The 14,072-nt window shown below is 42.4% G+C and overlaps 1 protein-coding gene across 6 annotated transcripts; it reads left to right on the top strand.

Annotated features, from left to right (window-relative positions):
- Positions 1-1,301: 1,301 nt before the first annotated feature.
- pitx1 (paired-like homeodomain 1) lies at positions 1,302-14,072 on the top strand. Of its 6 annotated transcripts, none has more exons than XM_056398116.1 (5): positions 1,302-1,451; positions 2,640-2,694; positions 7,933-8,082; positions 9,260-9,462; positions 13,210-14,072. In XM_056398116.1, the coding sequence occupies exons 2-5, from the start codon at positions 2,649-2,651 to the stop codon at positions 13,756-13,758; spliced, it is 948 nt and encodes a 315-aa protein (XP_056254091.1). In that variant the 5' UTR covers positions 1,302-1,451; positions 2,640-2,648; the 3' UTR covers positions 13,759-14,072. The 6 variants fall into 6 exon arrangements, with proteins under 6 accessions (XP_056254091.1, XP_056254096.1, XP_056254097.1 ...); XM_056398117.1 differs by lacking the exon at positions 1,302-1,451 and adding an exon at positions 2,233-2,249; XM_056398121.1 differs by lacking the exon at positions 7,933-8,082.

Genomic DNA, 14,072 nt, shown 5'->3' with positions numbered 1-14,072 from the left:
ACACACACACACACACACACACACACACACACACACACACACACACACACACACACACAAAGGCCTGGATGTTCCCATCTGAGCATCTTTTCTTTAAACACAATTTTTTTTTTATAGATTCTATTTGGTAAAAAGGATGAAAAAAATATCACAAAGGATAAATTTATATAGGATTAACGACACAGAACAAATTTAATATTTTGATTAGCGGAACAAGTTAGCACGTGAGCAACTAACAGTTTAAATAATCGTCTGCTAACAAGCGCTTCGGGCTGTAATGTACAGACTGCACATTGTTTGGCGAGTCAAGTAATATGGAGAGGACAGACATTATTATGCGCGCACCCAAACAATCTGTAAAGGTTTTGGTTTTTTTTTTTATAAAAGAACTGCTGCCAGGTGTGTGTGTGTGTGTGTGTGTGTGTGTGTGTGTATGTGTAAAATAATGTGATTTTACATTTTTGACAAGCACAGTGACAGTGTGATGAACTAAGATGAAATTTGCTTTTCGAGCTTTGTAAATTTAATTGTAATTTTAATCTAAAATCTAGTAACTGAAATACATATGATATCAAGTGTTTTATTACTCTACAAGAGACGACAACTGAGGAAAATATACTATTATTCAAGCTGTCTGATAGTTTGTTTTTTCAAGTCCAACACAACCTGTGTGAGTTTACAGAAAAGCTGTTAAAACAGTGGATTGCGCACAAATGATGAGCTCTGTTAATGCGCATCATAAAAATCCTTAATCCCAAACTTTTCACACCGAAACTGTTTTTCTTCACAGCGGCTGTCACAGCTCTCTCACACACACACACACACACAAATAACAAAAGAAAATATCAGCCAGGTCTATAAAGTAAAATAATTTCATCATTATTTATATTTTTATTATTTTTATTATTATCATCATTATAAAGTGGGCTGTTCATATTTTTGTTTAATTTCATCCTCCCTGCTTGTTGTTCACATAGGCCTGTACTGGTGAGGATGAAAATCAGTGTTAAGATGGGAAGCTGAGGATGAGGATACATTATGAGGAAAAGGGTGAGGATGAAGAGGAGGATGACGTCAGGTGAGGATGATCATGATCAAGGTGAGGAAATCAACCAGGATTTAAAAATGATGGAGGATGAAAAAGCACCGGGGATGAAGAGGAGACTGAAGGTGCAAGGAGGATGGGGGGGGGGGGGGGGGGGCTGTGGTGGTGGTGGCGGCGGCGGCGGGGGGCTGCGGTGTCGTGACGTCACCGCGAGGCGTGCTGCAGAGCGCTGGCAAAGAAAACCAAGGCAGCGCCGCGGAGACGCAACCAAAGCGCTGATTACCGCGGACGCAGCGTTTACGCGCAGCCGACGCATAAAGTGGATTTACTGAACACCTGCATGGGGAAACTCTGAGGCTTTTGCTCCTTTTTTTTCTGTCGTCTGCCTCTGCTGGGGAACCAACTGGTGAGTAAAACACGCACTTTGTCTGTCAGGTCGCTACATTTCAGCTCTTGGAATCGGTCAGAAGGTTGTCTGGCACCTCGCTGTTGGCCGCTGTATTTTGAACGTTTGGGATGTTGCAAATATGAGTCACACGCGAGTCCGCGTTAAGCATGATGATGAATGATAAAAAAATAAAAATAAAAAATTAAATGTCGACACGTGCTGAATCAGTTAAACGGCGCGTGCTGTCGGCTGGTTGGGGCGAGAGAGGCTGCAGTGCCCGCGGAGAGGCCGGAGAGTGAGTGCACTGAGCCCTGGCAAAGATCTCTGGAATTAAACCGCTGCATCCCCTGTAGCTTCAGCAGTGTCGGCGCCGTTCAGAGTGTGTGAGCATCATAGTGTACTGTGTTATTTTCACTGGACTGACACCTTAAATGAATCAAATGTATATATATATATAAATATACAAAGTTCAGGCGTGTGCGCGCAGTGAAGCTCGGGGAGGACAGAAGATTTACTGAGGACATAAAAACAGCAAAGGGATTCCTGTAGATAAGAGGGGCTGGGTCAGTGTGTGTGCGTGAGAGAGAGAGAGAGCGAGCGTGTGTGTGTAGTATCATGGCCATGGGAAACTTGTTGGATAATGTGGGCGATGTTGGGTTAGGGGTGCTGGGTTTGAAGGGGGGGTGGGGGTGGGGGGTGGCACCGAGGGCCCAAGACACGAAGATCTGCGTGAAAACGTTTCAGAAACACTGAATAAATAGCAGTTGAAGTAATTTAGTGAAAGGCTGTTTGATTTAGACTTGCTGTGTGGTAAAGGTAATTTTTTAATTATTATTATTTCGTTACGGCCTTGGAATTTTCGTTTTATGGTTTTAATATTCATTATTATCACTTTTATCGTTATTTGTTTTGTCACTTTTCAAAAAATAAAAGTGTTTAGTGAGAGAATTCAGAACGAGTGCAACATGATTGTATAGTTTCCCGTGCTGCAGTCATGTTGTATGACAGGATCGTTGTTGGTGGTTTTGAAATCACTTAAATTTACTCAGTGTATTCGCAAAAACGATTAGATAATAATTTTAACACTATGTGGGTGAAGAGAGGAAATGCAACGTATTTGACTGAGATGTGATATAAAGATATGATATAAAATATTCTATATATAAAAATTTCTCCTGATGCAACTTTTCTTCTTCTGTTTTTCAGGCAACTGGAATGGAACTGAATCTGTCGAAGAATGTGATTTCTTGTGGGGACGCAGGTATGACCGGTTTTCTTCTCCTTTAAAAACTATGAAAATGTCTTTGAGGGAATTTGAGTTTTTTTATTTTGTTTGATCAGATTTATCTAGAGCCCTTTTATGAAAATCTATGGAAAACGAAAAGGATGCTGTAGTGTTGGTCAGAGCTCGTTCGTGGTAAATGTCACAGAACACAGGCATGTGCGTGTTCACAGGCATCTGCTTTTAGACTTTCAACCACAATATGTGTGATATGTGCTGAATGGATGCGCAGGGCATTTAGAATATGCTGATATGCGGAAACGTCAGATTATGACATGCAAATAGGAGCACGCGGAAACCAAATCAAAGCAGGCTGAAACAACGTTTTCAACAATATGGTAGAGTTTAACTTTCAGCAATCTGCTTTATTCGTGTGTCTGGTTTCTGATGATGATGATGATGAGGATGATGATGATGATGATGATGGTGGTGGTTGTGATTTTCTCGTGTGTTTTCAAGCAATGGAGAGCAGCAAACAAACAAACAGCTCTATTCAGAAGGAAAAAAGGGGTTTCGTTTAATATTTGTCAACAAATGAGGTTTTTAAGATCTTAAATAAAAATGGTTTGTTCCGTCAGCCTGGATGTAATCACAGAGAAAAGGAAGGGACGTGAGAACTTATTAGAAAATACCCTGGGTTTTTTTTCTTTTTGGGTTTTTGTTTTTTTAAATGGCTGACATGCAGATGAGGCGGAGGCTGGTGTTGTACAATCCATTTAAACTCGAGTATCTTCCAGGAAATAATCGTTTATTCTAATATACGCAGCTCCAGCTTAAAGGTCAGATGCTGAACAGTACGACACAGGTTCGGAAACATAATTATTATAAAGACAAACTGTCTGAGGGAGGTTGGGATTTCTGAGTCGGTGCTGGTGGAGGACATTCAGGCAAAATGGGCTTTTATTAAAGTTGTGGTGGAATCTATGTGTCAAATGGAAAATATTGATTTTTATTGAGGGAGGTTTGTATTGGAATCAAAACTCATTTTTGCGTGTATTTAATAATTCCAACTCAGCTCAAGTTATCAAACCTTTTATTTTATTCACCCACAGTAAACTGCTGGGCTGACTGTGCGCAGTATGATGATCGGAAGCCTACGCGTCGTTTAAATACAATCTTTTCTCTGTAGGTTGTTTAATGTACACCTACATCTCCTGCGCCAGATTGTTTGTTGGTTGTCAGGCTCCAGGTCAAACAGGCCTTGGACCAAGCAGGGAAACCATCACCAAGGCAATAATCAGCCCTGTCCTTCTCCAGTTACCCACCGTGTCCAGTTACATCTCCACTGCCGCCCTGCCTTTGAGTCTGTTCGCCAGCTTTAATTTTCTACGCTTTGTCTTTTGGCCCCACGCTCAGCCTCGCTTTTGCTTGCCTTACAGTTAAGAGCGAAAAAAATAAAAAATACACCAAGACATGTATTTGTGTGTGTGTGTGTGTGTGTGTGTGTGTGTGTGTGTGTGTGTGTGTGTGTGTGTGTGTGTGTGTTCGCCTGTTTGGTGTGTGATTAACGGCGCTCGCCGAGTTTATTTTCACTTCTTGGAGGAAAAATATGAGTGTTTGCATTTGCCACTGGCCTTTAACCTGTCCTGCCGGATGGAAAGGCTTTTTAACTCATCCATCACACGCAAGTGCCCTCCAGAGCAGAGGAGGAGCGGGACGCAGGCAGGGATGCAAGCTGAGGAGGCTGGGTATTTTAGAGTACTAACCTCCCCATCACCACTACCCCCACCCTCCCACTCCGGCCATCTATCAGCCTGTTATATCTGCTAGAGGACAGAGGAAGGTAGAATCACGGGAACTCCTCCATGGAAAATCTCCATGTGCTATAAATCCCATAATATTCCTGTGGGGACTTAAAGGGTCAATGGGTTTAGTGTGACTTTTAAAAAAAAAAAAAAATATATATATATATATATATATATATATCTCATATAATATCAAGATATGGACAAATGCCGTGATCCCCCTGTAACTGGCCTGTATGACTTTTCTAAATGTTGTAGGGTGACTTCAGTTTCTGCACCTTCCGGCCCGCGCGCACTTCACTCCATGGATTCAGTGCACCCATTAACTCTCAACTAACAGTCTGCATAGTAAAAACCACCTGCTGACACTACAGGGTGACCAGGTCGTCGATGTCAGCTAATTACAAAACGCATCATCTGCTTACTTCCGTGTTTGGGTCACGCGCCGCAGCTGAATTTGCCTAGTTTCCTGCGCTAAATATCTCGTAAACACAGTTTTGACTACAAGCTGAAAAAGTGAGCGCGCGGGTATAGAGGATAGAGGTGTCCTGCCCAAGGGCATCTCGGTAGGTAATATGTGAGGTTTGTAAGTGACCGTCGACCTTGTTACAGGCCTGTGACTGCTCACAGCAGGCCACCATGGCGCGTGTTGGAGCAGGAATCTTTTTTTTTTTTTTTTTTTAAAGAAAAAAAACATTTAAGGGTACTCTATTTTCTAGAAATGGTTTCAATGAATCTTTTCATTACAAAGACTTCATAAAACAGGTCTGTTAAGTGTAGAAATTTAATACAGGCTCCTGTATGAGCCCCCTCTGTGCAGAGAGACGCTGAACAAATATAGATGGGAAAAGAGCAAATGCTTGTTGAGAGCTTGCACAATTGTCTTTTGAAAGAGCCTTCGGGGGGAGTTTTCCGGTCGGACGGGGATCTCATGTCATACAATGGCCGAAAATGCTCGAGACTGGCGCCGGTGACAGTCCCGCGTGTCAGACGGTGAGGCCTGAGCCGGTGCGCGTTTATCTGACACATGCGAGGCTCCGGGTTGAACACCAAGCAGTCAACAGGTCAGATGGTCTTTAGTAACGTGTAATCAACCTGAAGAAATACGTGACTGGATGTTATTTCTGTTTTGCGGGCATTTCGCTTAACATCCAGTCGCAAGTGCGCAGAGACACAGTGAGGTGTCTGTCCTGTGATGACTGGCATTGCAGTGTCTAATGTGTCAGTGACTAATTTTGCCGTTGGGTTGGACAGTTTGACTTATCTCATTTTTAGCACTTAGTTCACATAAACATATCACGGATGGCAAATATTTGTTTTTGTTTTAAGAATCACGACTTTAAAAATCTATAGGTCAACTATAGCATGTGGTTCAAACTGCAGTCACGGTAAACAGTTTAACACACACACACACACACACACACACACACATACACACGGCCTAATATGTTTCCAGATTACATGGGAAAGAAGCTAAAGAAAACTAAATTACTGCTTGGATTGGTCTGAAAGAAATTTTAAGCCTATCAGATTTCCCAGAATGCACAGCGTCTACCTACTTCAAACCGCTTTAAGAGGTATTATTATAAGGCCTCACCTGACGCTTTCCTGACTTCAAACCTACTGAAAGAACACGTTTCGCGCCTCCATGTTTTGTGGCCAGCAGGCGCCGCTGCGTTTTTCTCACCAACAAAAACACGTTTTCTAGAAAACGCCTCGTTTCTCCTGCAGCTGCCGCGAGTTTTACTGCATGTTCTTCTCCAGCGGTGCTTCACACGGAGGCAGCGAGTCAACACGTGGGAGAATCTGTAGTACCTCTGGATCGGAGATGGATGTTTACGGTTCATTTTCAACTGATCTGTGAGGGCAATGCAACAACGGTGCAAGCGTGACCGAGATCACAAGAGTCCAACCAGTAAACACCCTGACATCATAACATATGATCTGAAACTTTGGATTTTCAGATTCACCTGTAGCTTTATCCAGATCACCCCACGTGATCCAATTTCATTTAGATTCCAAGTCGTCTAAATAGTCTCAACGGATAACACCGAGCCAAGCCACCACCGGCCGTCATGCATGAGTCAGGCCAATGTGTCAGCATCAGTAGCCATATTCAGGTTATCTGTAATTAGATCATATTAACCGGGCCATTCATCACAGTGTGATTTGAGCTGAGAGATTGGGATCCAGCTGCGCAGTCAGAGAGGGGCCATAGAACAGAGTCGGATACATGTTGGAGTTTAGACAGTTTTTTTTTTTTTTTCCACGAAGTTTGGACACAAACCAGTGGCTGTTCAGGGGGAAACGCAGCGCACACAGATCTGCTGCTGTCAACAGCTGATCATTCACTGAGGTGTTTGGTAGCAAACAGCCTGGTGTTGGTTCTGCTGCAGAAAACACGGTCCAGGTATGAGACAGAGCCTTGGTGTGTTTGGCTTCTATTAGTTAGTTACCAATGAGCTGCTGGAGCGACACTTGTCAGTTTACAGCGTCAGACTCACACACGCGCGCGCGCACGCACACACAGCATCATCATGCGCTTTTCACGTTAGGCCAGGGTTACATGGCAAATGTTTATTCAGCTCAGCACATATCCGAGATATACATTGTGTGGGCGTGTGTGTGTGCTGTGTGTGTATAAGCGCACCCAGCGTGCGTTGCACTGAACACATTCAAACATGCCTTGTATGAATAACAGGCCCATTTTTACTCTGAGAGCAAAGCGTTGCACTGCGCGCGCTCGACAACTGGGGAAAGAAAAAAAAAAAAAAAACAAGTGAACGCTGCAAAAAATGTCCACGTTCACGAGAGATGACGAGCCTTAACAAACTGCCACTATGATAGACTCACTTGTTGGGAATATTCTCTTTCCTCAGATGAGTCACTTTTTTATTTTTTCACTGCATCTAAAACGTGGTTAAAGATAACATGCAACAAAAAGCAAAAACTCTAATTAATTTATGGGACTTTTTTTTTGCATTTGCTCGAGCTTGACGTCACACTAAATATCTTGGTTGGGTGGAGATTTTCTTGCAGCGGGAAAGTGGGTGGGACTGCTCATTTTGGGGAGGTTAAACCAAGCAGATGGGTGGGTCTCGTGTCTGGGTTGGAGAGCCGGAGCTTCCTCTCGGTCACAGCGGGCAGAAGCTTTCCCCTGCAGCAGATAGAAGGAGAGCGCACTGGGCCGTCACTGCTGCAGAGGAGGGACAGGGGGGCTGTGTGTGTGTTAGTGTGTGTGTGTGTTAGTGTGTGTGTGTCCCCTTTTTTTTCCTCCAAGTGTTTTTTTTTTTTTCTTTTCTTGTGGAAGAACAAAAAACTGCCGTGGAAATTCTCCCTGCATGCTTCATCCTCTCATGTCGTGGTGTGTGTCTGGCAACGGGTGGATTTTTTGCAGCGTAGCTGTTGAGGAAAGCTTTGTGCACCCCAGGATTCACCCCGTTTCCTCTTTGTACGCATCCTTCTATTCAAGGTGGGATGAATTTGGACAGAATCGCAGAGGCAGTGAGAGCACCGCCGCCCCGCGACGTGGCCCCCGCGTTTCATTTACCGAGAACTTCAAACAGCAGTCGAGAAACTTTAGAGAACTCAAGCAGCGAGTCTTCCGACACAGAGCTGGCAGGTACACAGTCAGAGTGCTTTCAGCAACTCGTTTCCTTCTTCTGAGTGCTATAACGCTTTGTTTTACGTCTCCTGCAGCGGTGGGCTGTCACACAAAGGAGACGATATTATAGTTAACTTGTTTGTCTTAGTGTTTGCCTATTCTCTCTGCAATGACGATTTATTTCCGTGTGTTGCGGTGCATCATGCACATGCATATAAAATCTATCCAAGCCCATTTCCAGTTAATCTTAGTTTGGTCTGTTTTCTGCGCATAAATACGACAAAATAGAAAAAATAGTCCAGTTTTGTTGCAGTTACACCCCATTTTTTTTGTTATTGCGCTGGCTGAGCCAAATATTTGGCAGGATCCCGAGGTCTGTCAGGGAAAAATGTGCAGAAAGCCTGGCCTGCTGTCAGTAAATGCATTAAAACCAACAAACTATAAATATTGGGTCCATCCACCAATCTAAACTGAAAGCCAGAAGGTCCGTATTAACAGTTCTTGGAAAACAGCTTTTTGTTCTTCAACTTTGCCACATTTTTAGAAAAACAAAGGCGCTTTCTTCCCTTTCTCAGTCCACTTGAAGAAATAGTAAAAACATGCGTGAACATCATTTAATTAACTTAGTTGAAATTATTTATGGGGCTTAGATTAAAAACGATATTCTGGGTTTTGGTTCAATTTGCTTTTTATTTTTGGCAAACATTCTTATTTCTTTTCTTTTTCTTTTTTTTTGTGATTAACCTTTGCACGTGCTGACCCTTCAGTTTAACGAGGCAATCTTGTTGGGACACGAATACAAGATAGCAGGAGGGAGATAAGGGTGGGCAGAGCTCGTCGTAAAGAAAGTCATATTGACCGAAGGCAGATACAAGTGTGTTTGAAAGAATCGATGCAAAACTCAGACATGTTTGTAAATATTTGGCTTTAAGCTGTCACTTCTCTTCTCGGGCTTATTTTTTATGAAGAGCTTTGTAAACAATTTATTTATAGCTTTGGCTTTGCTTATTTCTTGCTCACAGGCCTTTTCGGTTATTGACCTAAAGCTTAAGTTGCTGCACTTAATTCTACTCTGAATCATTTAACATTTAAGGTGCAAGTACTAACCTATTGAATGCAAAAATGTCCCTCAATTATCTGCTATTCAAAGTGTCTGTAACATGCAGTAATTTCACCCCCCATTAATGATCCACAGAAAAGGAGAGGAGTGCTGAACACAGGAGCGATGACGGGAATGCGGACGACCCCAAGAAGAAGAAGCAGCGGCGGCAGCGGACTCACTTCACCAGCCAGCAGCTGCAGGAGCTGGAAGCCACTTTCCAAAGGAACCGCTATCCGGACATGAGCACCAGGGAGGAGATCGCCGTGTGGACAAACCTGACCGAGGCCAGAGTCCGGGTAAGAGGCCAGCATAGGCAGACCGCCGACCGTGCGTAAAGCGTGCGTAATGCGTGCGCAAAGACGATTTTACAAATAAACTCGAGCATTCTTGGGTGGTTCTTTTTGAATTCTTAAGCAATTACCTAAATAAATGAAATGATTTCACAGACACCTGAAACCAAATAAATAATGAACTATTAGACCAAATGTCCCCAAATAAATAATTATAAGAAGATGAACAAAATAAAAACTTATTCTAACATTTAAAACATACAAGAATGACTAAAACGGCTTAATATGAGGGTTACGCCGTGTATGATGGCTGCGCTGAATTCAATAACTTCTTGTTCCCAATATAATATTTGAATGTTTTTATTTACCATTGATTTACCCAAACGGAGCTAATTTAATAAATCAGTGTAGGAAAAATCTCCAGTGAGGATGTCTGCACAGACTCCCAGCTTTTCTGCGTGATACCAGGACAGGCCGGTAACAACATCCACTCTTATATTATATGTGGCTTTGAGGTCAGTGCTTTATAAACTGTGCCGCTTCTCCTGGAACGACTCTTACTAAATGACAGTGAAAATCCAGTAACAGGGTTGATAAATTGCTGCAGTGACTTTAAAGCAGTTCAGTCAGGTCGAAACTAAATCTGTGATTTAATCCTGAAACCGAGATATTTTCAAAAGCTGTAGTGTTAACAGATATTACGTTGCAGTCATCGACTGTCAGCCGCTCTACATCCAAAAACTAAGTCTTCCATTATTAAACCACGTGCTTAATTCTCAACACCGCGCGCAACCGTGACTCAAGCATGAATAAAACAACATGTCTGTGAAAACACACGTTCATATTTCATGTTGAAAATTTAGCAGAAATACAAGCTGTCTTAAAGTCGTGCTGGAAGTGACACATGCTCTTTCAGGGTGTATCCGCGTTGCTAATGGAGCCAATAGAGGATTTGTCTTTTGATGACATCATCACCTTATTTCTCCCCGTGGGGGAGACGGTGCATGTAGCCAAATCTACCTGTGGCTGTGCAACGAAAAGGAACCGCGCGTGATTATATTTGTACAGGAAGGGAAGTTTCAACAGCAGGGTATTTACAACATTTGCAACTTGGAAGTAAAAATGTTTGAACAATATCTTGTTTAACAAATTTAAATCAGAAGAGATTCCTGGATTCTTCTAATGGGAACCTTTGGAAAGTAGAAAATATCTGACGCCATAAGTGCCTATATAAAATTCACTACACAATACTACACACCATTTTTATAGGCTCAGGTAATAATAAAGCTGCTCTTTTCACTAAAAAAAAAAAAAAATCTGGATGCTAGAAACACAAAACAATTGCACTTGGTTTTCATTTACAGCAACTGGCGCCTGGCGGCCGGGCTTAGCAAAAAAATCCACCGTTTCAAATTGCACAAAAATGCATACAGCTATTTAAAGTGCAGAGAAAAAAAAGTGAAAAGGCTCGGAAGGAGTTTAAAGTGCTGGATTTTCTTTTCGTGAGCCAAGAAGGGGTGAATTTCAAACAGTGCAGCTTTTTATTTTGGCGGAGTAGAAGGAAAACATTGTAAAGAGCGTGCCACAGCGCAGAGTGAATATTTCATATTCATATCGGAGCATTTAATGAGATGTTTTGACGTTTTAAAGTGTTTGGACTTGATCTTTTGAGGTCATCGGTGTTTAATCAAGCATGACAGATATTACATTCAGATTGAATTATATTTGTGGGCTCAGGTTGAACGCTACCTTGGCCTAATTTGCTCTGATGAGGTTTTTGCTCGTCAACCTGCAACTTTAATTTTTTTTTATTTGTTTCTTTTTTTCTGGCTCGGTTCAGGGAGCTGCAGCCTCACACGAGCCGCTGTGAAACGCAGCCTCTGCGTGTTTCCTCCGCAGCTCTCTGTCTGTCACATCGCTCATGTCTTTGTGGACAATTTGTCCGCAGCACCCTGTTCCCTGCGCGGCTATAAATAGCCTCCGCGGGCCCTTGTGATGATACCACTTGTAAACTGTTTCTACTATGAATTAAAAATGACTCGCAGAGTGCCAACTAACGGATATTTTGTCAGGTTTCGATAAGGAGTGAGGATATCCAGAGGCACGTTTCTGATTCATTTACAGCACATCCACTGTGCGTGTTTGACTCATAGTGTAAACCTGTTGGTTTTATTTCGGGCAGTCTGACCCACATACTAACATATGCTCACACCGTTACACCTTCATTTGACTCGCATGTAAATGAGAGATAAACCGTTGTTAAAAATAAAGCAAAAGTAAATAGATTAAATAATAATTCAACACTACGCTCCATAAGTAAAAACACATTGATGTTGTGGTGCTACTGATGCTTTTTTTTTTTTTTTGTCATTTTAAACAACAAAATTCGTGTCTTGTCTCCGTGTACAAGGTCAGTTCAATATAATAAATATATACATTTTCTCATGCCGAATATTTCACTAAGAAATATTTTTATTTGCGATGATTGTGGAGAAAAGTTTCATTTTATTTCTATATTTCCGGACCTCGAAGAGCTCATCCAATAACTTCCTGCACAAATTATAAATAACTAAACACGAATCTAAATAAATGCAGCTTTAAAGTTAAGGCTTTAAATAATGTCCAGTTATAAACAAAGCCAAACGGAAAGAAGCAGCAGTCACTATTATATTCACGTTAAAGCCTTTGTTTTCAAACACACCGATTCTGTGCTAATGAAAGGGGATTTTTATTGGATGAATGCGAAGTTTCGGTCTCTACAGCACTGGACTGTGGAGCAGCAGCTGCTCCTTTAATTTAAATCAGGGTTGTGTTGCAGTAAACCGGCCGATTGTGCGGATTTTCAAAGGAAAAGACAAACAAATCCAGTTTGATGTTTTTCCCTAGGAGAAAAAAAGAGATACAACAGCTCTCTAAAACAAATCCCCAGTCAAGACTGTGGCGCTCAACAACAGATTGTGGTCCCCAAACTGATTTTTGTGACCATAAATAAATAACTGTTAGGCCTGTATTTATGGAGCCTAACTGAAAAGCTTGTGTTATTCAAATGATCGTCAGTGAAAATACAGTCTGTGCGGGGTTTTTTCCTGTGTTTACAAAGTGTTGTAAACACATCTTTAGACATCTGAGAACATTAATCAAATGAAGTTGTATTTAATGAGCTGTCAATCAATCTGGGCCTGCAGCTTCACATTCTGAATTTTGCTGTAGGTATTTTGATTGTGCCTCCAAAATATTTTACCTAAATGTATTTTTTTTAAATAAAATGCCCCATGCAAATTAATTGTAATGAATAACAGTCAAAGACTGGTTGTTTTTGGATTTTTAAATAGCACATAAAATATTGTGATTTTTATTTAGGTGATGTGTCCTAAAGACCTAAACACACCCTGAATGCGGCAGCAACAATTTATTTTGAGGCCATTAAAGGGGTTTGATATGAATCCATCAGTTCTGGCTGCAATTTATAATATTTAGTAAAAAAGTGGTGTCGCGTGATTCTTACTGGAAAGTTGAATTTTATTCCAGTAGTTCCTCATAAGCTATTGTGATATTTGGAGAGTTCAGGTTATTAGCCTTGGTGGAATGACAGAAAAAATAATGATAGGCCTAGTAATAATCATCTTGAACCAAAGGGAAATTCCCATTTCAGACTCTCTGGGGCCCCGTGGCTCCTCGCTCGTGTCTGCGGTGACTCTGCTGCTCTGTAGCGCAGTTCATGTCTGCGGCTCTAACCCTGTGTCTCTCTTCCAGGTGTGGTTCAAAAACCGCCGCGCCAAGTGGAGGAAGCGGGAGCGGAACCAGCAGATGGACCTGTGCAAGAACAGCTACCTGCCGCAGTTCAGCGGCCTCATGCAGCCTTACGACGACATGTACCCGGCCTATACCTACAACAACTGGACCAACAAGGGTCTCACCCCGGCGCCGCTGTCCACCAAGAACTTCACCTTCTTCAACTCCATGAGCCCCCTCACCTCGCAGTCCATGTTTTCGGCGCCTAACTCCATCTCCTCCATGACCATGGCGTCCGGGATGGGCCACTCCGCCGTGCCAGGCATGCCCACCCCGGGTCTAAACAACATCAGCAACCTGAACGGGATCGGCACGTCCGGCATCAACTCGGCCATGTCTTCGTCCGCGTGTCCGTACGGGCCTCCTGGCTCTCCGTACAGCGTTTACCGGGACACTTGCAACTCCAGCCTGGCCACCCTCAGACTCAAATCCAAGCAGCATCCAACGTTTGGATACAGCGGCCTGCAGAGCCCCGGGTCGAGCCTGAACGCCTGTCAGTACAACAGCTGACGGGCCAAAAGCGAGGCCCAAATATTATAAATAGAAATAAATATATATGTGATGAACGGACACGGTGTCAGAGCTTATAGAGGCTACCTGCGGATGGGGAGAAAAATCAAAGACAACTAAACTGGATTAGTTGCAATCATTTTTCATAAAAAAAAAAAAAGAAAACATGGATTATGCGGGTTATATGTGTTTACCAATGAACTTGCACAGCAATTGAAATGTCCAGTTGTTTTTTTTTTAAATGAAGACGTGTTACATTGCTGCATTGTACATATATAAATGTAAATATATACAGGCCTAACGTATGAAACAGA

Source organism: Seriola aureovittata, chromosome 15, assembly GCF_021018895.1.
Source record: "Seriola aureovittata isolate HTS-2021-v1 ecotype China chromosome 15, ASM2101889v1, whole genome shotgun sequence".
NCBI classification, from domain to species: domain Eukaryota; kingdom Metazoa; phylum Chordata; class Actinopteri; order Carangiformes; family Carangidae; genus Seriola; species Seriola aureovittata.
The sequence above is the reverse complement of the archived record's forward strand: the minus strand, read 5'-3'. Positions and strand labels throughout refer to the sequence as shown.